The 27094-nt window shown below is 38.1% G+C and overlaps 3 protein-coding genes across 3 annotated transcripts; 1 reads left to right on the top strand and 2 right to left on the bottom strand.

Moving 5' to 3' along the window:
- Positions 1–2309: 2309 nt before the first annotated feature.
- On the bottom strand, positions 2310–3430 carry LOC114279821 (senescence-specific cysteine protease SAG39-like). The gene is made up of 2 exons (XM_028222107.2): positions 2995–3430; positions 2310–2902 (listed from the first exon to the last, which is right to left on the bottom strand). The coding sequence occupies exons 1-2, from the start codon at positions 3428–3430 to the stop codon at positions 2310–2312; spliced, it is 1029 nt and encodes a 342-aa protein (XP_028077908.2).
- Positions 3431–10483: 7053 nt separating this feature from the next.
- Positions 10484–16264, top strand: LOC145798146 (uncharacterized). The gene is made up of 4 exons (XM_082885629.1): positions 10484–10783; positions 11205–12243; positions 12669–13582; positions 16145–16264. The coding sequence occupies exons 1-4, from the start codon at positions 10484–10486 to the stop codon at positions 16262–16264; spliced, it is 2373 nt and encodes a 790-aa protein (XP_082741755.1).
- Positions 16265–18592: 2328 nt separating this feature from the next.
- Positions 18593–19162, bottom strand: LOC145798145 (uncharacterized). The gene has a single exon (XM_082885628.1). The coding sequence runs from the start codon at positions 19160–19162 to the stop codon at positions 18593–18595; it is 570 nt and encodes a 189-aa protein (XP_082741754.1).
- Between the last annotated feature and the right edge of the window lie 7932 nt (positions 19163–27094).

The following is a 27094-nucleotide window of genomic DNA, read 5'->3' as shown; positions in this document are numbered from 1 at the left end:
GTTCCCAAAATTGACTTCTTGTGCATGACTAAGGCCAAGTTTGGCATGTGCCTAAAAAGTTAAAAAGTTACTCAAAAAGTTAAAAAATTATCACTATTCACCAAAAATCAAAAAGTACGGCTGCACAACTCTCAATCATAATTTTCTCCTACACACTAATTTACATAATTTTTTAATACACATTTTTCCATAAAAAGTCAAAAAGTTAACCCAAACAACTATATTTTTTTCCTCAACTTTTTAGTCCAAAAATTTAAAAAGTACATTTATTTAGGACATCCCAAATAACCCGTAAATATGTACAAATCACAGTTCAAGAACACTACTTTGTTTTGTAACCAAGATTTTTTCTAATCCAATAAATATATTTTTTTTAATCAACAGGCCTACTATATGATAGCTTTTTTGCACCTCTAGACAATAATAAGGAAAACAAAAAAAAAAAAGGCGCAAAAGAACATGCAAAAGGTTTTCAAGACATATACTTCATTTGGTTAACATAACACACCTCCATTTTGTTATTGGATTTCTCTATGTTAATGTTCTTTTTTCCTTTTCTTTTCATAGAAACTGGATGTCTGACATTAAGATTGAGGTAAATACATATCCACTTGGCCTACAAAGATGGTGATGATTAGTTTATTTTTCTGCTTGATTTATGTGTCCGCAAATAAAAAGGAAATGCCCTCACTATCAGCTCAAAAAGAAAAGTCGTCATTTTTCTTCTTAGTTTACCTCGTATGCCAATTTGATTTTTATAGTTTTAATTCATCAATTTTACCTTTGAGTTGTTCAAATTATATCAACTTAGTTCAATTGATAATTCCTTTTTACAAATTTGACTAAAATCAAGGAACAAAATAGTTCATTCATTCTCCTCAAAGTGACTGATGGGTTCTCATCCAATTTAAAATAGTCTATTCTTTTTTTAATGAACTATTTTGTCCTTTATTTTTTGTCTCATTTTATTAACAAATGTTATTAATTGGACAAAATTGAACCAGTGTAAAAAATTAAATGGCAAAATTATTATAATTTGGAGCTCTACAGACCAAAGTTGATTCAATTTTTTTACTTTTACCACCCAAAAATATGTGAGCCTTAATTTACCTTTTTGAAGCCTCTAAACCTCATCAAAAATCCTAACATAGTACCGCCATCTGTCTATCCACTTCTATTGCCAACCAGTCCAAAGAGAAATCATTAACACTATATTTAGATCATGCATTTGGATAGAGATTTAAAAAGAAAAAGAGAAATGAATAAATAAATAAATAACTTATATTTCATTCATATTTGAGCAACAATCAAGCACAAAATGCCATTACAAGGTGGACTTGAATATCACAGGCAATGCCCATATCCATTGTAATTTATATCAGATGCATGATTTGGGTTCCTCAAGCTTTATTTTTATCATCTTCATAATCATGTTAGTTATAAGGTTGCATGGATCTGTACTAAGTCATTAAGGCCTAAATCTAAGGTCATGTTTGTTTCATAGATAGATTATGACTGGATAAATTATCCTGATGAGGGTATTTTAATTATTTTGCGGCAAAAATTGTCCGACCTCTGGGACAAAAATAAATTCGCATGTGATAAATTATTCACTATCAAAAGGCAAAATGTTGATCCCAATTTTTTGAAACTGAGAAATTTCTCAATTTCAAACTCATTTTGTTTTACTTGAAAATGTGAAATTTCATAAAGATGGGAAATTTCTTAATTTCAAACCAAATTTTTTTTTCCCCAAAGCCTTGAAATGTTGATCCCAATGACTCGAAACTAGGAAACTAATAAGTACCCAAAATGATTTTTCCCACCTTTTCACCCCTGAAATCTGCCCTGCTATTAGATTAACAACTTTCTAGGTTGTATCAATTTTCATTATTCTGAAGAAACTTTAGGAAAATAATTTTTGATTGACTAAATTTCAAACTGAGGGACAAATATTGGATGCAATGACTGACTTCACTCTCCTGGTAACTTTGGTGGTTACATTAATTATTGTTGGACTGGCTGTTATAATTGGTTTTGGTTGTTTTTGTTTTATGAAGAACTGATGGTTTTCAAATGCTTTTGTTCTCAATTGCCTAGGGCACAAGCCCTTATAGCTATATCAGCAAGTGAATTCATGGAAAGAAATTGATAAGTTGTCCATATTAATCAAGACTAACATTAATTTTACATTGATTCCATATAGGAAATACATTAAGCTTTGCAATAGCTATAAACAAGCTGAGAAATAGTAGGATTAACAAGCCATACACATTATTCTACATAGGGACTTCTTTCATTTTTAAACCTTATGCAGTGGGGTATGAAGCCATCATTGCAATGCCACATAGGCCTTCCTGAGCATCGATGTCTCTCTGCATCCTTATATATCCAGCTTCACCCCATCCCGTGCCCCATGAGTTTTTAACAAGCCAATACTTAGTCCCGTCAGCAGCAGCCCCATAACCAACAGCAGTGACACCATGGTCTAGTTGAGTGCCACAGGTTCCTGTAAAGACTCCACTTGAGTAGAATTGGAAGTCAGATCCACTCGCATCAATGGCAACAGAGATAGGTTGATTAGCAACAGCCTTAAGTAGTGCACTCTCACTGTTGGCAGGCACATCTTCATACCCAGTTATCTTGGCTGCATGGTTTGCTGCTTTGTTTTTGTTGCAAGTGTCATCAGTTCCCTTGTATGGGTAGTTTGTTTCGGTGGTCAGGCCATTGTTTTGTTCAATGAATTTAAAGGCCTCATCCATTAGACCACCCCCGCAACCTTGGTCTTCGCCAGATACGTCACAATCAACTAGCTCTTGCTCAGATAGCGAGACTAACTTATGAGTTGTTAATTGGTTAATTCCTTCCATGGCTGCCACAGCCGAAAATGCCCAACAACATCCTATATGTTGATAACAGATGAAAGAATTAGAAAATAACTAACATCACAGTCACTTTTCTTGTATGCATTGCGATCTAAAAATTATTACTTACCACATTGGCCTTGGTCCTTAACAGGTGTTACAGCACCTTTCTTCCTCCAGTCCATGGTAGCTGGCACTGCAGTCACATTCTCATATTTGAATAGCCGCTTAGCTACGGTGCAGACATGACTCTTGAACCTATTGCGCAATTTGAACTCTTCGTTTGTAAGATCTGCAAATTGATTAACACCAAGCTTGTAAGGCTTGTTTGAGGCTTTGTTAAAAGAATCTATCATTTCCACGTTGGCCTTGAATATCTTGAAACGTTCCTCCTTCTCAGCAGTGTCCTTGTAGACACGGCCAAAGCTAGTCATCCATTGCTCGTGCCTCTCATACATTGATTCCTCTTGAAGGGAACGAGATGCAGCTTGAGAAGCCAAAGTTCCCAATATGAATAGCAAAGCAAAGAAGATGGATCGGTACAGCTGCTGGTTTTTGGAATCCATGGTTCTTCTGCCAAGAGGTAGGAAAGGAGACTGATAAACTGTGAGTTGGGAGGTGCAATGAATTCTGCATTGTCCCTGGGCTTTATATAGAGTAATATGATTTTGTCACGATGCATACTATTGTTGTGGTTCTTCAAAGAAAATAAAAATTAGTGCTCTCTGCGTGCCTTAATAAAATGTTAGGACTTAGACTCAGCAGATTAGATATGTTGATTAATAGGACTTCATTTGATTACTCTTTATAATGATATCAGATACTTTTATCCAATAGTACTAATTTGTATAGTTTATGATTAAAGTACAATAATGAATGATATCAATACCGGTAGCTATTTGGTCACAAGATAGTTTTTCAGATGTATCATTATATGACAAAAATTTATTTGGATTGAAGATACGGAACGTTTTCTTGTGTCAGGTACATGACCATAATATTGATCATTACCAAAAACATGAGGTTAATTAAGGATGTGTTTGGTTGGATCATGGATTGAGTAGAGATTTGGAAAGAAAAAAGAAAAAGTGGTGAAATGTAGTTATATTTCATTCACATTTCACCTACATTTTTCTTTTTTGTTTTTAAATCTCTACTCAAATTCATAATCTAAATACAACTTAAGTGATTATTATGCTATACGAACATAATTTATATACAAAAATTCTAAATTAGTTTATTTAAAGGGGGGATTCAAGAAGGAGAAATGTTAAAACTTATAATTTTAAACCCTCAATAATGTGACAAGGGAGTTGAACCTTAGATGATTATGTAACAAATAACAAGTTGACACTTATAACCACATCCACTTCCCCCCAACCCCCTCCCTCTCTCGTATCCAACAATTTTTTCCACACTAATGGCTGCCAACTCTCCCCATCCCAAATCCATGATTTGTTCATATTGAATTTTTGTTTATTTGCGTCAACAGAATGAAGAATTGGATGATAAATCATCAATGGTTGCAATATTGACTTAATGGTGGTAAATGAGAAGTGATATTGCACCTATTCTAGAGAGACATTAGATAGATTTAAAGATTCAATTGAACAAGACCTCCCCTCCACTAACAAACAAGATGAGCTCAAACGAGAGAGAAGGTGGATGGAACCCAATAATACGAAAGAGAAAGAATACGGGTTGGTAGAGAGGATCTCGGAAGGAGCAAGGACTAATTACCATTTTCGTGGATAACATCCCAGAGTCAATGGATCCTAAAGGGTTGTTCACTCTTTTTCGTAAGTTTGGTATTGTAAAAGATGTGTTCATCCCAAGGAAAAGAAGGCAAGCAACAAGATCTAGATTTGGTTTTGTTAGGTACGATTGTGAAATGGCAGCAGAGATAGCGATTCAGAAGGCAGATGGTCTGTGGTGCGATAATAGGGCTTTGATGGTGAAAAGAGCAAAGTATCAAAAATCCCAAAGTTCTGTTCCAATGGTGCAGAGGGGGCTTTGCAGAAACGAAGCTGGGACAAGGATCCAATAGCTACTTCAAGTGCAATAGAGGCAGTTTCAGGGAGGAAAGAGGTCATATGCTAAGGCACTGGTAAGTGGAGGAGCAAGTGAAGGGAAGAAGGTGGTGATCAAGACTTACGAGGAAGGAAATGGGTGGAGGTACGAAAGCTTAGTTGTGAAATTGTGCAGTTTTCTAGCCTTCAAAGAGTTTAGAGCAGAGTTATACAAAAGGGTCAACAGATGAAGGAAGTGAAGGCTAAGCTGGGTACGTGGTGCCAGGAATGGTGTGATTCAGTTGAAGAATGGGGGAAAGGTCACTTTGTAGAGCAGCAGAGGTGTGTTTGGCTGTGTTGCTTTGGTATCCCAATCAATCTTTGGAGTGTCATTACCTTTTGCAATATAGCTAGTCATTGGGGGATGGTGGTCCAACTTGAAGAGGATGTTAATAATCCTCAAACCTTTCAGCAAGGCAGAGTTCGAGTAATAACGAGGTGCATGAAGATGATCAACACGACTGTTTACTTGGAATGTAAAAGAACTCTTTATCCTGTGAGGGTCTGCGAGGAATTACCAAGTTGTTTATGTCCGAGTTCAAGTTCTAGTAGGGAAAAAGACCTTGTTCTTCTTCCATCCAAAGATCAAGAAGAGGTGGATCAGCTATCTGGCAATGGAGGTTGTATGAGGAGTGCCCAGAAAACTTTTTTAGTAAGGGAGGAGGTCATGAGGGGTGGCTTTGATGAGGTGAGTAGAGTGTTGGAGACAGAGCCAGACAGACTAGATGTGTTGGGTAGGGATGATGATGGTAAGTATGCAGTAGTCGAAGGTGTTCTACAGGGAGGCACGGGGTATGATGGCATAGGTGCATGCTCCAAGGAGGAAGGTATGGTTCAAGTAGTCAACTCACAACAGGAAATGATGAACAATATTCAAATTCCAAACGGGGCTATAGGCTCTTTTGGGCTTTTTACAAAGTGGTGTGGGCCAGAGGAGGGAAGATCAAATATTAATCTTGAAGTATTACTTGAGGGGGTGCAGGTTGGGCCTTTGCCTAGTGGATCAAATAATAGGGAGAGGTTGAAGTTGGATGATAGTGTGGCCCAGTCCAGACTCAGGCCCAATTTGGTTCAGTCCATACAGAATAATTTGGGAAAATATGTTGGTGTGAGCAGTAAAGGCAATGGAGTTGTAGACCAGAAAACATCTACCACTTGCAAAAAAGGCTTTGTTTCGAGGAGGGTGTAGACGTCCCCGAAGGTCCTGGGAGGGAAATCCCGATTTGTTCATTTGGGCTTACTATAGTTCGGACTCAAATTGTCACGGTTCTTAATCTGAACCAAAGAGTCCAAATCCGGCAAATCGTTTTGAAAAACAGATTTTTGTAAAGAAGTTCCAAACATGGACTGCATTGCCAGATACAGGGTTGCCACCTAAATATTTTATTTTGGGGGAATTTAGGAAACCCTGACTCGTTTGCCTAAGGCCACGCGTCCGTCATCACCAGAGTTGCCTCGGCTCGGGAGCTTAGGTATGATTGGGGAAGGTCAGCTATGAGCACCATTTCTCGCCCGATCCGAAGATCGGCCTCTACTAACCATGATATCTTGTTTTGAAAACATTATGCGTTCTTATTCCGGTTATTAGCCTAGATTTACTATGTGATGCGCACAACACAAAGTATAGACTAGATCGCCCAATTTGGAACAAAGCATCGCATATCCATTTGTTTGAAAATCGGTTTGAAATTTGCTACTCGCAAGTATGCTAAAACACGGATTTCAAGGAGTTGTTCCAACTCAAACAATCCAACCTTCACCCACAGGCATTCAGGCAAATATATCACATAAGCATATAGCCACATGGTAAGCATGCTGTCATGTTAACATTCACACTCATGCGAGATGCTAAAGCATAAAACACTTACAGTGTACTCCAAGCCAAAACAATGAACATGTTAGTAATCAAATGTATGATCCAAGTCCATGTTAAATGGCTAATGCATCACATACGAAATGCAATCTAGAATAGGCTCGACTAATCTAAGAGTGGCATGTGGAATGCAACAAGTAACACGTATTAAAGTTAGATTTGAAATACTATGCAGTTAGTATGATGCGCCGAGCCCAGTGCATGCAATACGAATGAATGGATGCACGAATGCATAGCATAAGGATGCTAAATTAAACATGCCCTAATACTAACCATCAAAGCAGGTAAGTAAAAGGGAGAAATAAGTGGGGGTTGGAAGACATGCACACACGCACCCACACTTATTACAAATTCGCCCTCACTCGGAGGGACCAAAAGAATAATACACTTTAATTAACCTACAAGCTAATTAAATAATTCACAGACCACCTAATTAATTAACAAATCAATTAGGCTAAGGAAAGCATTAAAAGACCTCGGGAAGAGGGATGCACACGTGCTCGGATTGGCTTCGCCTGGAAATCCAATGCCATGTACAAGCTGCCTCTGTTTACCCTGCTCTGCTCCTTTAAAAATGGCACAATTCCCAAGGTATACCTTATGAACACTGGGGAATGCCACCGGCCATGAGGAATGGTCACCGGCCAAATAGAAGTGGTCATCAACCATCTATGGAGTTATCGGCCATCAATAATTGGTCGATCGGCACTTGATGTAGTCGACCGGCCAAAGCTTCCTGCAGAACCTGTTTTGACAGCAGCAGAGGGCAAAACAAGGCATGGCAATGCATTTCAAGCAAATGTGTGCACCAACACACCCCTTATCATGTTTATGACTCAAAGAGGGATAGTACTCGATTCTCGGACCACTAATCGCGCATTTCAATGCATGATGGCCTAAGGAACCAAGTTGTGTATTTGATATCAAATGTAATGCACACCAAACACCCAATGAATCCTAACCTCTGTCATGGTTAATCAAGAGGCGAGGAATGCATGGAAGATGCAACCTAAGCATGCAAGCCTAGCATGCCATATGAACATGCAAACAAGCAATGATGCTACCAAGGCAACTAGCATATTACAAGATGCAAGGACAAGCATGCAAACAAGTGTATGACTTGATTCAATCATGTGACAACATGTGAGGCATAACACATGCAAGTATGCAAGGCAACTTAACATAAGATGCATGCCAAATATAATGTCACTTAAACATGCAACAACACATGATAAGCCAAGTATGCAATCAACACACAAGGTGAGCATGCCACAACATGCGATGGATGGTCTTATACCAATTTGGGCAGCTCTCAAATAAGCCCAAAACAGTGGCCAAATACCAAGGAAATGGAGGCAAAATGACATACAAACATGCATGCACACATGGTTCAACACCTAGGCATTAAAGAGCGACTTTTAAGCACACTTAAAAGAGGACAATCATGGACTAATGGCATGCATACTAAGCTCTGAAACCATGTTATAAAAGGTGCCAAACCAAGCAAACAAGACAAGCTAAGCATTCAACGATGTCCAAAACTCAAGGTAAGCCAAGGGGCTTAAGCCATGGCCATGCCAACCAAGCCTCACAAGGCTAAGAGGACTTAGAATAGTCCCAAGGCAGACCTAAACAAAGCTAAGGACACACCTAGATAGCATCTAAGTGGCCTACACATGGAAGCATACAAAAGAGGCCAAACATGGAGCACAAGACTACAACTTTTTAAAGCATTAAAGGAGCATCAAATGCAAGCATACAAGCATACCATGGGGACTGAAATGATGCTATAGTGGTGCCAAACCACTGAAACGAGCCAAGCAATGTATACTCAACATTCACACACCCGAGGCTAGCAAGCCAAAATGCAAGGTGGCTATACAAAGCATGTCAAGCATGGCCAAAGCAATTAAAAATAGAGCTAAAGCGTACTAAATCATGCATAAAAGTTTCACAAAGCTTGGCCAAAATCATGCTATAACAAGGCTCAAAGCACAAAGCATGTTAAGGCAAATTCATAGCATTACAAGACAAGTATGCTAAGCATGCATGGTGTGTCTAAACCAACTAAAAATAGTGCTATATCATAACAAAATAAGCACAAATAACACTTAAGACATGGCCAACATGAACTTAAAAATGGTGCTTACACATGAGGCTAAAATGGCACTTTTTGAAGGCAACAAGGAGAGGGGATGCCCCTCTCCTTCTTAGGACCTTAAAGCACTATCCCCACCACGTAAATCCCTCAAGATTTCAGTGGTGAGGAGGCCCAAACAAGATGGTCCCGGAGCTCACCAAAATAACACAAAATGGGGGGCCAAACAAGGCCTAAGAGGGGTCAAACAACCCCAAAGCTCAAAGCAACCTTAAACAATTATTTTAAGCAAGTAAAAAAAAGACTTTTATATGTTATACACTAAGCTCAAAAACAGATGCAAGGTAGGCAAAAAGACTATACAAAAATGGGGCATTTAAAGGTAAAGTTCTTACCCTTGTAGACCCCTTCAAGAACAGCACTCCAACTGCTTTCCTTAGCTCAAAACTAGCTCAAAACTTCAAGAACAACCTAATGGCTCCTCAGCAACCAAGGTAAGGTGTAAAACTAGGTGTTTGTGCACAAAAGTAAGGATAAACACACACTTATACACAAAGAGAGGGAGATATAGAGATAGAATAGATACACTATGGCTAACCCTAATCCAGACCTCTGGAACTTAACCCTCTAACCATTGAGGAGGGAGGAGAAGGTCTCCCTTTATAGAGGATCACTCTTGCAAAGCTTACAAGACAAGCTAAGCAAGAGTGAAATCTCTCCATACACGTGTATGGAGGGGGTGCAAGGTGTATGCCAGCTAGCACAGCTGGCATAAAAATATCTGCAAAAGCAGATGCACAGTGGTCGGCCAGTCAAAAATGACAAATTGGCAAAATACATGGTCGACCGACCATAAAGAGTGCCGACCGACCAAACATATGGCCGATGGCAACAAAACAATGGTCGATGGCCTCAAGCCATGGCTGGTGAGGTGTGGGGGTGGCCCACAAGCCACTCTCTACCTCTCAAAAGCAAAACACAAGTGTTTGGTGCAAAACCAAACACAAAACAGTCGAGTCGAGAGATCCGGAGGCAAGGCACGTGGCCGAGACCTCTAGGAACTCAAGACGAACACAAACATGGATGATCACCGAGTGTTCAAATAGTGACATCCAAGTCTTGAGGACGGTAAAAAATAGGGTGTCTACAGAGGGGTAGCAGGATAGCTGGTTGCATCAGCAAACAAATGGGTGTAGTCAGCAGCCTTGGCTTCCAAAGAGTTGCCATTTTCAGTGCCACGACACCAGCAGTAGCTTCCTTCTTGTCATTCTTTCAAAGTAAATCGAGGAGTAGAAGAAGAAGTTTAATTGAAGAAGCGCAATCAACTCTAAAGGTAGGAGCAATTCTGGGGCTGCAGTACCAAGGTAGAGAGGAAGAAGTTGTGAGCAAAATAGTGGAGTTAGAGGAGAATGATGTGGAAAGACTTGCAGGTGTAGTTCGGGAAAACAGAAGCTAGTTGGTTGCAATTTGGGGAAATGAGGGTGTTAAATCAATTTAATCATGCATATTTTATCTTGGAATGTTAGAGGGCTGAGAAGGTTAGAAAAAAAGGGGGAAAATCAAGCAACTGGTGAGGGAAATGAGTGTGGATGTTTTATTATTACAAGAATCAAAAAGAAGTTCTGTGGATGCTAGTTTTGTGAAGTCCATATGGCCTTATGAAGAGATGGAGTTTATGGGTGTGGATTTAGATGGTAGTGCAGGTGGACTTTTGTGCATTTGGAGGCCAGAAGTCTTTAAGCTCAGTGACTGTTGTTGCAGTAAGAATGTTATTCTTCTATTAGGTACATCTTGCCTTTCTTTTGAGTATGCCATAGTCAATATTTATGCCCCTAATGAGGTTGCGGGTAGGAGAAAGTTATGGGAGGTTTTGGTTAATGTATACCCTCATTATCCAAACCCTTGGTGTGTGGGAGGGGAGGAGGGGATTTTAATGAAATTAGATTCATCAGTGAAATGAGAGGGTGCTTTAGGAGGGAGAAGGGAATGAAGGATTTTAATGAGTTTATTGACAAATTGGAATTAACAGATATGCCTTTGTTAGGTAGACAGTTCACCTGGTGTAATGCACTGGATAGAGAAGGATAGAGTAGGATAGATAGATTCCTGTTGGATTCTAGGTGGCTAGAAAAGTTCTCCTTTAAGCAATGGGGTTTACCTAGAACTTTATCCGATCACTGCCCTATTCTGTTGAGGGAGGATGAAGGGATTGGGGTCCCAAACCCTTCAAGTTCTTAAATCCTTGGCTTTTACACCCTACCTTTATGCCTGCTGTTAAACAGATTTGGCAAAATAATCAGGTGTCAGGTTGGGCTGGGTTTAAACTCATGAGGAAACTGAAAGATTTAAGATCTCATTTAAGGGTGTGGAACAATGAGGTGTATTGCAATATTGACTCTCTTCTAAAGTCCGCTAAAGAGGAGTTACATGATTGGGATTTGAAGGCAGAGTCTAGGCCTTTGGATGATGAGGGCATTAGAAGTAGAAGAGAAATTAGAAGTCTAGTGTGGAAATTAAGCAGAGATAAGGAAAGGTTGTGGCATCAAAAGTCCAGGGTGCTGTGGGCTCGAAATGGTGATAAAAACACTAGGTTTTTTCACATTATGGCTAGCAGGAGACAAAGAAAGAACTTGTTAGACTCAGTCTGTGTGGAAGGGGTGTGCTTTGAGGACCCTACTCAGATTAAACAGGCTGTGGTGAGGCATTTTAGAAAGCAGTTTATGGAGAGTTGGTCTATGAGGCCAAAGCTTTTAGGCCCTTTCAATGTTATTAACTCAGAGGCAACAACTAACTTGGAAGCAGTGTTCTTGGAAGATGAGATTTGGGTAGCTCTTAAATATTGTGATGGGAACAAGGCCCCCGGTCCAGACGGTTTTAATTTGGCATGCATAAAAAAGTGTTGGCCTGTCATGAAAAGTGAGATTGTTCAAATGTTTCATGAATTTCACACAAATGCTAAGCTATCATCTGGGATTAATAGCTCCTTCATTGTGCTTATTCCTAAGAGGGATAATCCTTCAGGATTGGGTGACTATAGGCCGATTAGCTTGGTTAGCTCCATCTACAAGATCTTGGCCAAGGTGTTGTCCAAAAGAATAAAGCAGGTTCTCTCAGCTGTGATCAGTGAAGTGCAGTCAGCTTTTGTCAGTGGTAGGCATATTTTAGATAGTGTGTTGATTGCCAATGAAGTTGCAGATGGGTGGCACAAAGCTAGGAAGAAAGGCATTATCTTGAAGTTGGATTTCGAGAAAGCCTATGATTCATTAAGCTGGGACTTTTTGCTATCAATGTTGGGTAGTTTCGGCTTTGGGGCTAGGTGGATTAGGTGGATGAAGACTTGTATTACAACAACTATGGTGTCTATATTAGTTAATGGTTCACCCATGGAGGAGTTTCAACCATAAAAGGGGTTAAGGCAAGGTGACCCTTTATCTCCATTTTTGTTCATTATAGCAGCTAAAGGCCTTAATCTTTTGTTGGGTAGGGCTATTGAAAAGGGCATGTTTAACGGTGCATCAGTAGGCTCTGATCAGCTGGACATCTCTCATCTCCAATTTGCAGATGATACCATCATTTTTGGAAAGGTGGCATGGAGGAAGTCTTGAATATTAAAAGAGTTTTAAGGTGTTTTGAGGTGATTTCTGGTTTAAGAATAAACTTCCACAAAAGTGTGGTTTGTGGGGTGGGCTATCATGAAGACTAGACTAAGGAGTTTGCAAAGGTGTTGAATTGTTTGCCTAAGAAATTGCCTATTAATTTTTTAGGCTTGCCTTTAGAGGCGAATCCTAGTAGAAAGAGTACTTGGTCTCCAGTAGTGGCGAAATTTCAGAAGAAGCTCTCTTCTTGGAAAAGGAGACTATTGTCTTATGCTGGTAGACTGACTTTGATCAAATTAGCCTTGTCTAATTTGCCTATCTACTTCTTGTCAATCTTTAAAATGCCAAAGGTGGTCGTAAAGTCTATTTCTAAAATTCAAGCCAATTTTCTATGGGGAAGTTCTGCTACCAGCAGAAAAGTGCACTTGGTCAAGTGGATGGAGATCACAAAAAGTAAGAACCAAGGAGGTTTGGGAGTTAGGGACTTAGGTATGGTAAATGAATGCTTGTTGCTAAAGTGGTGGTGGAGGTATGGCAGTGATGATAAAGCTCTGTGGAAATCAATGATCTGCTCTAGGTATGGAAAAATTGGTGGGGGATGGTTACCTTCATTGAATCAGTCAGTAGGGGTCTCATTAGTTTGGAAGGATATCTCGCAACTTTCTGTGGCTAATAAGCAAATGGGTGAATTTTTTGGTGAACAGGTTAAAATAAAAGTTGGTAATGGGAGGAGAATAAAGTTTTGGTATGATCCTTGGTTAGGTAGCAGAGGTTTGAAGGCAGAATTTCCTAGATTGTTCAGTTTATCCACAAAAAAGGAGGATTCTTTGCAGCAGCTTAGTGCAAAGTTTGGTGCCTCAAGAGGGTGGCAGCTTCATTTCAAAAGGAATCTCTTAGCTTGGGAAGAAGAAGACTTGCAGAGGCTGTTAGGCATGCTGTTCTTATCTCCCAGTCTCAGAGATGGTGTTGAGGACTCTTGCTCTTGGTTAGTGGAGAAGTCAGGGCAGTTTTTTGTTGCCTTTGTGTGGAGGTGGAGGGCTGCAGCTAGTGGAAATGGTCTGGTAGTCCCAACTAGGGTGTGGGTGAGATTGGTGTCACGCCCCAATCTCTGTGACAACGCCGCACACTCATTTAAGTAAGCATGCAAGGCTAAGAGTCCAATCACATAACCCACAATGTAAAATACTCAAATTAAATCCGTAATTGTCATAATGCCAAAATCCATAAAAATAAATAATTCTTATATGAAAATGTCCACCAAGTCCCCTAATTTAATCCACTAACAAAACAATAATCCAAGTACTTAAATCATAGTCCTACTCTCGGCACTCCCACAAGTAAAAACCCCGCGCAACTTTATTCCTCAGAATCAGAAAAAAATAAAATAAGGGTAAGCTAGACAGCTTAGTAAATAACCAACCATCACTGCTAGCTGGATCAAGTATACAAAAAAATAAAATAAAATAAATAGTCAATAACCAATAAATATAATTTTTTGCTACAATTCAATAAATGAACAATTATTTGTAAGATGATTTCATAGCTAAAAATAAACAATGTATAATACATTTTAATTGAAAAGGCAACAAGGTAATTCAAAGTAACTTCGTTGTTCAAATCGATGGTTCGATATTCAGATGGTTCAATGATTTGATTCACAAAACTCAAGTCTTTGTGACTACGGTTACTTAGCCCGTGACAAGGCACAGAACCACACATAGGCCGGTAGTAAAGTCCCAAAAGAAACTAGTTTCTGTGCCAATAAATAACCCCCATTGGCTAGGGTCCAAATCATAATCAGACTAGAGTGATATTCAAAATTCAAACAATATACAACTTTTAAATAAAATATTCAATATTTTCAGAATAAACATTGGTACAATTTTCAGAATAGTTTCACAGAATATTCAAAGAATTTTCATAATAATATCCGATACTATTTTATACTTGACCCATATTTTATTTTAAGAGAACATGAAGGCTATAAATAAATAATTATAATTTCAAACGATTCAGTAGGAATAAAAATGAACCAACAGTGATAGAGAATTACTTACTTCAAACGCTTAAAAACAATATTTCAACACCAACTTCAAACACTCAGCTCCACCACTTTAATCACGCAAACCTAATAAACAAAACCTCAAATAAATTAATATTTTTACGTGTTACATACACCCACAAAAGCCCCACCATATTAGATTAATGTATTGCTTTAATATCCAAGTGATCAAACCATTCAACCCAACTTTATAGCCAAACACACCCTTACCCATGATACAAAACTCCATTGTTTTTATTACCCACCCAAAGTTACACTTACACATTGCACCAAATTCTCAAAACCTAAGTAGGCACCTATAGATCTTCCAAATCCCCTTAATGCATTGATTGTTAAATTCCTCAATATAAACTTAATAATTAACAGTAAAGACAGATTTTACCTTAACCAATGGGTGTCCCAAAATCACCAACGTGCTGCCTCCAATCCCTATTGCAGCCTCACTTGAACCTCTCTTCTCTTTTTCTTTTCTTTTTTCTTTTACCTCCTCAAACCCTAGCCGCCTACGGAGTAATTCCCAGCCTCTGTTTTGTTTGTTTCCCAAGACTTAAAGCCACAATAGGTGGGCTTATTAATAATTTCTCAAAGTTACAAAATTACCCATCTAAGTAATAGAAAATATAATGCCATCTCATAACTAATTCTTTGATATTAATAAATGACCCATATAAATTAATTTAATTACTAATCTATCCAATAAAATAATCCTACACACAACTTGGGTTTTACAATTGGCCCCTCCAAAGATGCAGTTTTTCTGTTGGTTGGCATGGCGTGGCAGAGTTAAAACCTCATCCTACCTTCAAAGAATTGGGGCTTTTCATTTGAGTGCTAGTAATTTGTGTGTTTTTTGTCAAGCTGAGGTGGAAACTGTTGAACATGTGCTACTGCTGTATCCGTTGGTGTGGAAGTGCTGGTCTCACATGGTAGAGTGGTGAGACCAGTTTTGGGCTATTCCAGGTTCTGTAGAAGGCCTGTTGCAGTGGTGGCATGTTCAAATTCAAGTCTTGGGCACTCAAAGTATGGCAGATTATTCCCTCTGTAGTCTTATGGTCAGTATGGAAATTAAGAAACCAATGCTTATTTAAGGATGCTCTTCCTGATCTCCAAGAACTCTGTGAACAAGTTAAGTTGCAGGTAGCTTTGTGGTCCAAATGGCACTTGAAGGTGGATTATTCAGTCCATGATTTAGTGTCCAATCTCTACCAGATCATATTGCAGTAAGGTTTCAGTACTTCAGAGGTTTGTTGTTCAAATGCAGCGGGCATGTGCTCTAGATTCAGGTGGGGTGCAGGTCTTTTGTCTAATATTAATTAGACCGGGTTTTAATAATGGGTTTGGATGGTTGGTCTTGAGTTGTTGGTAGTTCATCTGGTATGCCTTGTTCTGCTTAGTGTTTTGCTATCTCTTAATTGAGTGTTATGAGCTTCTGGTTTATATCTGGTGTGTGGCAGAGCTAAGTTGATCTGGTTTTGGCCTTCTGTATTTTGTTGTTTGCTGCTGAAGTATGCTGCAGTTTGGCCTTCTGTATGTCTGGTTCGGCCTGATGCTGTTAGGCTGCTGTTCTGTTTTGCTGTATTAGGCTAGTGGTGTGGCCTACTATTGCTTGTCTGCTGATTTTAGGACGGCTGGAAGATGGGATGCTCTGTGTAGGAAGCAAGTCTACTTCTGGTGGTATGTTGCTCATTCAAGGCTTCAGTAGGATTTTGGTGTATGTAGCCACTCAGCTGTTATGCTGTTATGCTTTTTCAGATTTGTTACTGTTTTGATGCTCTGTTGTTCTTTTGTTTTTTCCTTCGTTTCCTTGTCTTGTTTTGCTTTGTTTGTTGGTTTTTCACCAGCTAGGAGGTTGGAGCTTCTTCTAGCTCCAAACTTCTCTTTATTGATGTAATTCAGTTATTTTTCATCAATAAAGTTTTCTTTGCCGATAAAAAAAAAACAAGTTGACACTTATAATGTCATATTATTACAGGCCAAATTGAGTGAATTTTTTTAAAAGTCTCAAAACACTTTCCAAACATATATGGTACAAAACATAGTTCGATTTTGTTCATATATTATTAAAGTGGGTAAATGAAACACAAATTTTAATTAACTCAAAATAATGAAAATCACAATTTTAATTAGTGATAGACAATTTTAAATCAATCAAATTTTATGTTTTATTCTACGCTCTCACAGTGTGAACGGAATTTATATTCCAAAGCATGGGATGGAATTTGGACTAACATTTTCTTGGTAAGAGTAGACGTATTCTTGACGGAAAACTTGTCAAAATTAAAAATGAAAAAAATTATTACTGCAATCGTTTAATTGTTAGCACTAATTTAGTCATTTGTTCATTAAGAATATGTTTGGATTTTGAGTTTGATTGTGGAGGGAAGGGAGAAAAAGTAAAGGGAAAACCAAAATGAAGTAAAAGCTAAAGCTCTGTTTGTTTTAGTGAAAAATATTAGAGCCAAAAGTCCAGGCATTAACACCTGTTGTTACAAAATAAGGTAAATGATGGCCTTATCTGTCACACCCCAAGCCTCGTGACAACGCCGCACACTCATCTAAGTGAGCATGTAAGGCTAAGAGTCCAATCAAATAAACTAACAAAATAAAATACACAAAATTAAATCTTAAATTATCATAATGCCAAAATCCATAAATAATAAACCATCCTTGTCATATGAAATTATCTACCAAGTCCACTATTATAATCTACTAACAAACTAGTAACTCAAAGTAAATTAAAATCGTAGTCCTACTCTTGGCACTCCCACAAGTAAAAAACCCGCACAACTCTACTCTTCGGAATCTGAAAAAAATAAAACAAGGGTAAGCTAGACAGCCTAGCAAATAACCAACCATCACTGCTAGCTGGATCAAGTATACAAAAAAAAAAAAAAAAATAGTCGATAACCAATAAATATAATTTTTGCTACAATTCAATAAATGAACAATTATTTGTAAGATGATTTCATAGTTGAAAATAAATAATGTACAATACATTTTAATTGAAAAGCCAACAAGATAATTCAAAGTAAATTCGTTGTTCAAATCGATGGTTTGATAGTCAGATGGTTCAATGATTTGATTCACAAAACTCAAGTTTTGGTGACTATGGTCACTTAGCCCGTGACAAGGTCCAAAACCACACCTAGGCTGGTGGTGAAACCCCAAAAAAAACTAGTTTCTGTGCCAATAAATAACCCCCATTGGCTAGGGTCCAGATCATAGTCAGGCTAAAGTTATGTTCAAAATTCAAATAATACACAACTTTTAAATAAAATATTCGATATTTTCAGAATAAATATTTAGTACAATTTTCAGAATAGTTTCACAAAATATTCAAATAATTTTCATAATAATATCTGATACTGTTTTATACTTGGCCCATATTTTATTTTTAAGAGAACATGAAGGTTATAAATAAATATTTATAATTTCAAAAGATTCAATAGGAATAAAAATGAACCAACAATGATAGAGGGTTACTTACCTCAAACGCTTAAAATAATATTTCACTACACTAACTCCAAACACCCAGCCCCACCAATTCAATCACACAAACTGAATAAATAGAACCTCAAATAAATTAATATTTTGATGTCTTTCACACATCAACAAGAACCCATTATATATACATATATATAGTGCTTAAAATCCAAGAGACACCAAATCAATCCACCCAATTTAATAGCCAAACACACCTTACCCACGGTACAAAACTTAAATGTCAAAACACACCCACCCAAACTGTCCCACTGTCTCCACTCTTTACCTAGACTACACTCCACACGTGGGACCATTCACCAAGTACAGGTTTACATAAAGCTTCAACTATTTTATTTTATTTTCGGACTTAAAGCCACAACATGTGGGCTTATTAACCTAATTTCTCAAAATTATAAAATTACCCATCTAAGTAATAGAAATTATAATGTCATCTCATAAATAATTCTTTGATATTATTAAATGACCTATATAAATTAATTTAATTACTAATCTATCCAATAAAATAATTCTACACACAACTTGGGTTTTACATTCTTCCCATCTTAAAAGAAATTTCATCCTTGAAATTTGACATACCTGGAGTCTCAAAAAGTCGTGGATACTTTTGTCTCATTTTATCCTCAAGTTCCCAAGTAGCTTCTCTTTCCGAGTGATTGCTCCATTGAACCTTAACGTAGTGGATGACTCGATGCCTCAAAACCTGCTCCTTCTTATCAACAATTCTTATAGGGTGTTCCTCATAGGTCAAATCCTTTTTAAACTGCAATGGTACATGATCAATCACATGATTGAGATTCGGTATGTACTTCCTCAACATTGAAACATGGAAGACATTATGAACTCCAGCTACTGAAGGTGGTAAGGCAAGTCTGTAAGCTACCTCTCCAATTCGATCTAGAACCTCAAATGGTCCAACAAATCTAGGATTCAATTTACCATAAACACCAAACCTCATTACTCTTTTCATAGGAGACACCTTAAGCAACACATGGTCTTCAACCCCAAACACCAAATTGTGTCTCCTATTATCTACATAACTTTTCTGTCTACTCTGTGCAGTGCGAAGTCGCTCTCTAATAAGATTAATCTTGCTCATTGTTTGTTGCACAATCACAGGCCTTAACAACTTCCTTTTGACCACATCATCCCAACAAATAGGTGATCTACACTTTCGTCTATATAAAGCCTCATATGGTGCCATCTGAATGCTCACATGATAACTATTATTATAAGAGAATTCCACTAAGGCCAAATGCTTATCCCAAGAACCTCCGAGATCAATAACACAAGCCCTCAACATGTCTTCAAGAGTCTGAATAATTCTCTTTGACTGTCTATCAGTTTGAGGATGAAAGGCTATGCTAAAATTCAAACTAGTACCCAAAGCTGTATGCAAACTCCTCCAAAACATAGATACAAATCTGTTATCTCTATCAGACACTATGGTCACCGAAATACCATGCAACTTCACAATCTCCTTGATATACAATTTTCAAACCTCTCTAAGGAGAACCCCACCTTAAAAGCTAGAAAGTGGGCGGATTTTGTCAATCGATCAACGATAACCCAAATAGCATTGTTACCACCTTAGGTTCTAGGCAACCTTGTCACAAAATCCATGATAATATGTTCCCACTTCCACTCAGGAATAGAAAGAGATTGTAACTTACTTGTAGGTCTCTGATGTTCAACTTTCACTTATTGACATACCAAACATTGAGCAACATACTGAGCAATTTCCCTTTTCATATTATTCCACCAAAATTTCCTCTTTAAGTCTTTATACATTTTAGTGCTCCCTGGATATACAGTATACCCTGAATTGTGAGCTTCTCTTAGGATTTCTCTCTTGAGCTCTAAATCATTAGGCACACACAACCTCTCTCCAAATCTCAAGGTTCCATCTTCATGCTTACAAAATTCTATTTATAGCCTTATTTCCATTTCAACCTTAAGTTTTTGCAACTGAGGATCTTTTCCCTGAGCATCTTTAATTCTATCAATCAATATGGATTAAACTCTAAGGTTTGGTAACTGCACTCCATGGTTGTGCCATCTAATCTCGATATCCAGCCTTCGCAAGTCCTCCAAGATATTCTTTTGGTCAGTGATCAAGGTAGCCAAATTACTCGGGGTCTTTCTACTCAAGGCATCCGCCACTGCATTGGTTTTTCCTTGATGATAATTGATAGTCAAATCATAGTCCTTTAATAGCTCCAACCATCGCCTTTGCCTCATATTCAATTCTTTTTGAGTGAAAATATACTTCAAACTTTTATGATTAGTGAATATCTCACATGTTACCCCATACAAGTAGTGCCTCCAGATTTTCAATGCAAACACCACTGCAGCCAACTCCAAATCATATGTGGGATAATTTTGCTCATATGGCTTCAACTACCTAGACGCATATGCCATAACTCTATCATTCTACATCAGGACGCAACCTAAGCCCATCTTCGATGCATCACTATAGATGGTAAAACCTTCATCCCCGGACGGAACTATAAGTACTGGAGTCAACACCAATCGACTCTTTAGATCCTGGAAACTCTTCTCACAATCATCAGACCACTCAAATTTAACCCCTTTTTGTGTTAAACGAGTCAAAGGCATAGAAATTTGGGAAAATCCCTTAATAAACCTTCTATAATATCCTGATAAACCCAAGAAGCTAGGAATTTCAGTGACACTAGTGGGCCTATTCCACTCTACCATAGCCTCTACTTTCTTGGGGTCAACAGACACCCTGTCTTTAGATATCACATGACCCAAAAATGATACACTCTCTAGCCAAAATTTACACTTCTTTAATTTAGCAAACAATTTATTCTCTTTTAATAGCTGCAACACTATTCTCAGATGCTCTTCATGTTGCTCTTTACTCTTTGAGTACACAAGAATGTCATCAATAAAAACTACTACAAACTGATCTAGGACGGATTTAAATACTCTGTTCATTAAATCCATAAAAGCTGCAGGCGCATTAGTCAACCTAAACGGCATCACTAAAATTCATAATGCCCATTCCTAGTTTAGAAGGCGGTCTTAGGTATATCCTCCGCCTTAACCTTCAACTGATGATAACCAGAACGAAGGTCAATCTTCGAAAAGACTTGTGCTCCTTGCAACTGATCAAATAGGTCATCTATTTTGGGCAAAGGATATTTATTTCGAATTGTTACCTTGTTTGACTCTCGATAATCAATGCAATCAATGCAAAGGCGAAAACTACCATCCTTCTTTTTCACAAATAAAACGGGCGCACCCCAAGGAGAAACACTAGGCCTAATAAAGCCCTTATCTAGTAACTCTTGTAATTGTTCCTTCAACTCTTTCAACTCTGCTGGGCCATCCGATATGGAGCCTTGGAGATAGGACCCGTGCCGGGTATCAATTCGATGGCAAACTCAGTCTCTCTATCTGGTGGCAACCTCGGTAAGTCTTCAGGAAAAACATCGGGAAATTCCTTTACAATTAGAATATCCTCTAACTTCAATTTAGTTTCACGGGTATCTCTCACATAAACTAAATAACCCTCGCAACCATTCCTCAATAACCGTCTAGCTTGCAAAGCTGAGATTACTAGAGGAGGAGTATTAACTCCACTACCCACAAAACAAAATTTTGGCTGCTCAGGAATCTGAAATACTACTCTTTTGCCTTGGCAATCAATAGAAGCATAATTGGTTGCCAGCCAATCCATCCCAAGAATTATGTCAAAGTCCCGCATATCTAAAACAGCCAAGTCCACAAGCAATTTCCTGCCATCTACACTAACCACACGAGATTTGCAAACTAAGTTAGCAACCATAACACCTCCTATCGGGGTTTCAACACATAAGTCGATCTCTCTAGAGACACATTTCTATCCATGTTTCTCAACAAATCCCATAGACACAAATGAATTTGTGGCACCAGAATCAAATAACACATGTGCATAAACAAAAGACACTAAAACAGTACCTGGCACCACCATGTTGGAAGTCTGAACATCTTGTTGCGCGAGTGCGTACACTTGGCCCTGAGTCTTTGGCTTATGACCTCCATTTTTCTTTTGATTTCCTGAAGACACTTTGTCTGTCCATGCTTTCTATTCAGTCTTACGCCCCTTCTGGTTAGGGCAATTAGCTATCTTGTGCCCCTGTTGCCCGCAAGAGAAGTAAGCCCCAGTATTCCAACAACACTCACTATCCCAATGGAACCCATTACATCTAGTGCACTGTACCGGATCATTCTGCTTGTCAACACTATGACCCACAGTTTGACTTCCCCAACTCCCAACCGAAGAAATGTTTTGTCTCTTAGCATTACCCTTCGAGCTGTTACTAGTTTGGAAGTTGGAAGTACTAGGTCTCTTCATAGAATTCTCTTATTTCTCTTCTTAGGCTCTAGTGAGGCCACTCTCAACTAACAATGCCTTATTCAACACTCCTCCAAAAGTAAGTAACTCGAAAGGAACCACCTGTTGCATAATGTCCGTTCTTAGCCCACTTTCAAACTTTCATGCTCTGCTATCCTCGTCTGCTACAAATGCTGGTGCAAATTTAGACAACTTCGTAAACTCAGCTTCGTATTTTGCAACCATATTATTCCCTTGCTCCAACTTCGAAAATTCCCTCTGTTTTTGTAGACAAACACTCCTAGGGAAGTATTTTCCATTGAATGCATTTTTAAACATTTCCCATGTATATGGGTTGGCATCATGCTCATATATGCGCTTCTCCATTTGCCACCAATCACTAGCTTTCCCTTGTAGCATAAACGCATCATAGGTCACCTTCTGATCATCCGTACACTCAAAAACGGGAAACAACTTTTCCATTTCTGTCAACTATTTTTCAGCCTCCAAAGGGTCTGCGGCTCCCTTAAATGCCAAGGCTTTCTTCTTAAACTCAGTAATGTTACAACGTGGCTTCGGTTATGGCCCAACACCTGGCTGTATCCGTTGTTGTTGCTCCATAAGTTTGGTCAAGTTATTTCCTATGGTGGTTTGTTGTTGCACCACCCTAGCCAAAGTCTGAAGCACTTAAATCATCCCATCTGGATTGGAGATTGCAGCTTGTTCTTGTTGTCCTAGCTCTTGCCCCTGATTTCCTCTGACTGCCTGAGAACCATTACCATTATTAGTTACATTCCCTCGGTTGTTATTACCAGTCCGTCAATTCGTTTGACCCTGGCGTGTATTCCTAGCCATATTTGCCAATGTCTTCTCATGTTCTATTGCAACCTATATGCATCAATAATAAAACATCATCTTATTCCATTCTCAAATCCCTATAATATATTAATAAAATTAAAAATATTCCAAATTATAAGCATTCCCAATCCTACATCTACCCAATCTCACCACTATTCTATACCAGCCTTTAAAATTACAACCTGGCTGTGATACCACAAAATTGTCATGCCCCAAGCCTCGTGACAAAGCCGTACACTCATCTAAGTGAGCATGCAAGGTTAAGAGTCCAATCAAATAAATCAACAATATAAAATACACAAATTAAATCTTAAATTATCATAATGCCAAAATCCATAAAAAATAAACCATCCTTGTCATATAAAATTATCCACCAAGTCCACTACTATAATCCACTAACAAACTAGTAACCCACAGTAAATTAAAATCGTAGTCCAACTCTCGACACTCCCACAAGTAAAAAACTTGTGCAGCTCTACTCCTCGGAATCTGAAAATAAAATAAAATAAGGGTAAGCTAGACAGCCCAGCAAATAACCAACCATCACTGCTAACTGGATCAAGTATACAAAAAAAAAAAAAAGTCGATAACCAATAAATATAATTTTTGCTACAATTCAATAAATGAACAATTATTTGTAAGATGGTTTCATAGCAGAAAATAAACAATGTACAATGCATTTTAATTGAAAAGCCAACAAGATAATTCAAAGTAAATTCGTTGTTCAAATCGATGGTTCGATATTCAGATGGTTCAATGATTTGATTCACAAAACTCAAGTCTTGGTGACTATGGTCACTTAGTCCGTGACAAGGCCCAAAAAAATACCTAGGTCGGTGGTGAAACCCCAAAAGAAACTAGTTTTTGTGCCAATAAATAACCCCCATTGGCTAGGGTCCAAATCATAGTCTGGCTAGAGTGATATTCAAAATTCAAATAATACACAACTTTTAAATAAAATATTCGATATTTTCAGACTAAATATTTAGTATAATTTTCAGAATAGTTTCACAAAATATTCAAATGATTTTTACAACAATATCCAATATTGTTTTATACTTGACCCATATTTTATTTTTAAGAGAACATGAAGGCTATAAATAAATATTTATAATTTCAAACTATTCAATAGGAATAAAACTGAACCAATAGTGATAGAGGGTTACTTACCTCAAACGCTTCAAATAATATTCCACCACTCTAACTCCAAACACCCAGCTCCACCAATTCAATCACACAAACCTAATAAATAGAACCTCAAATAAATTAATATTTTGATGTCTTTCACGCATCAACAAGAACCCATTATATATATATATAGTGCTTAAAATCTAATAGACACAAAATCAATCCACCCAATTTAATAGCCAAACACACCTTACCCAAGTACAAAACTCAAATGTCAAAACACATCCACCCAAACTGTCCCACTGTCTCTACTCTTTACCTAGACTACACTCCACACGTGGGGACCATTCACCAAGTTCTCAAAACCAAGTAGGCACATATAAGTTTACATAAAGCTTCGGCTAATTTTTTTTTTAATCTATAGAAAATTAATAGCTGGTGATACAAGAAGAATCTTACCCCAATCAATGGTTGTATCAGAATATCCCCAACGTGCTGCCTCTAATTCCTATTGCAGCCTCACTTGAACCTCTATTTTCTTTTTCTTTTTTTTTCTTTTACCTTTTCAAACCCTTGCCGCCTCCAAAACCCTCCATAGTAATTCACCAGCCTCTGTTTTGTTTGTTTCTCTTTTTTTTTTTTTTTTTTTTTTTTATTTCTTTCCCAGGACTTAGAGCCACAACATGTGGGCTTATTAACCCAATTTCTCAAAATTAAAAAATTACCCATCTAAGTAATAGAAATTATAATGCCATCTCATAACTAATTCTTTGATATTATTAAATGATCCATATAAATTAATTTAATTACTAATCTATCCAATAAAATAATTCTACACACAACTTGGGTTTTACATTATCGGCACCAAAATGTAAATCAGAGACTCTGCCTTCAAAACCGTCATTTGCATAACTTTGTAAAAATCTTTACAAAATGCTGGCCTTGTTAACCAATTACTCACCCAGAAGATTAGAGAGAGAGAGAGAGAGAGAGAGAGAGAGAAAACAAGTTCCTTTTCATTCCAAAATGTTTGGGCACTCAAGTTTTCTCGATCTATGTACCTAACTGTTGGCTGTATAAATTGTATAAGCCAATCACGATTCAACACATGGTATGAGAAGGGCAATTTGGGAAGGTAATATAAATCGCCAACCATAGTCAGACACGTGTCAACCCATACTGGTAATAATGGGTCTGCGTAGCACTAGAATGATCGAGGGATATAAGGTGATGTGGCCTAACGGTTACTCACAAGGTTCAAATTCAAAATCAGGAGGGAAGCCTAACTATAGACATAGTGTAGTGGAACTAACTGTGAGAGAGCATGATCAGCGATCATGGAGGGATGTTTCGACGGTGAGAAGCCCATTTCGACGGTTGTCATTGAGAAGTATAAATAGCAAAGAACGCCCCAAAAAGAGGACCCAGACTCAGATCCAGAAACCAGTTTTTATCTACTTTATTTTCCTTCTAGTTTTTACATTTCTTGTTCTTTACATTTCTGCACTTCGAATTCTTGTATTGCACTTTATTCATAGGAGTAGTTTCGAATAGCTTGTTGCTGTAAATCTCTACGATGCTAGATCAGATCATTATAAGTTTTTCATTTTTACTTAATGAAATGCTGCAATTGTTCTTTATTTAATTGTTGTTTACTAAATTCTCCTAAACAAGCCACCAGTAAAAGTTCTCTTCATTGAGGTTGAAAGAACTGAAATATAATCGTCTGATAATTGGTTGGTAATTAATCTTCTGTAAGGACTGATTGATCCTTGTTGGCACGCTTAAAATTACAATACTAACCTTCGAAAGCCAAAAAAGCCAACATATATTTTTGGCACACCCAATGGGATAAATGGAAATGGCTAGACGTAGGAGACAAGGAGAAAATAAACGCCTAGAAGAAGGTATGGAAGAAGAGGTAGAGGTACCTGATCCAGAGGATAATGTGATAACACATCCTATGGAAGCACCTATCTCATCAGAACCTATGGTCGAACAGACCAGTAATGCAAAACATGTACCATGTGTCCAGAATAGTGGACGAGACCATGGAATTGGACCATCCATTATTCCATCTACTCAACCAATGAATCCGTGGGGAGGCCTAGTAGAAGCCATAGGACAGCAGTTAATGAACACAATGGAAAGATGGGCAATATCCTTTATGGATCGGATGAATGCCCATCAACCAACTAACACAAGGCATATAGAGGAAATTTCAAATGTCCCTCAACAAAGATTGGCTAAAGATAAACAGTCTATGCAAAATAATGGACATACTAATAGTCAAACTAGTAATCAAAATTATGAAAGACCATCACCTCAGTCTTGGTATGAGCCGCTTTCGAGGCCTATGATAAATCAAAATGCGCCATTACTTAACAATAAAGCCATGCAAATTGGTGGATCTGGGCTAACACAAGAAAATGGCATAAGGATGTTTCCAAATCCCATGTTCGAAGCCATGCCTGGCACAAGCGGGTTCACTAATTCTTTGTTCGATTTTGTACCCGGGGGTTGGAAGGGTTTCCTGCGGCTGGAAGAGACACAAGTTCCAGCACATTTCACAGGACAGGCTCAGAGAGGTCAACCATACCCTCAACAGTAGCCAGCACCACAAGGACAGCTAGTCTAAGATATACCTCCCTATGGACCAAGAGGACCTTAGGCACATGGTTTTCCACCAAATCTTGTGTT

This window comes from Camellia sinensis, chromosome 8 (assembly GCF_055761805.1).
Source record: "Camellia sinensis isolate YWXY chromosome 8, ASM5576180v1, whole genome shotgun sequence".
In the NCBI taxonomy this organism is placed as follows: Eukaryota; Viridiplantae; Streptophyta; class Magnoliopsida; order Ericales; family Theaceae; genus Camellia; species Camellia sinensis.
Note: the sequence above shows the minus strand (reverse complement) of the source record. Positions and strands in the feature narration are given on the sequence as shown.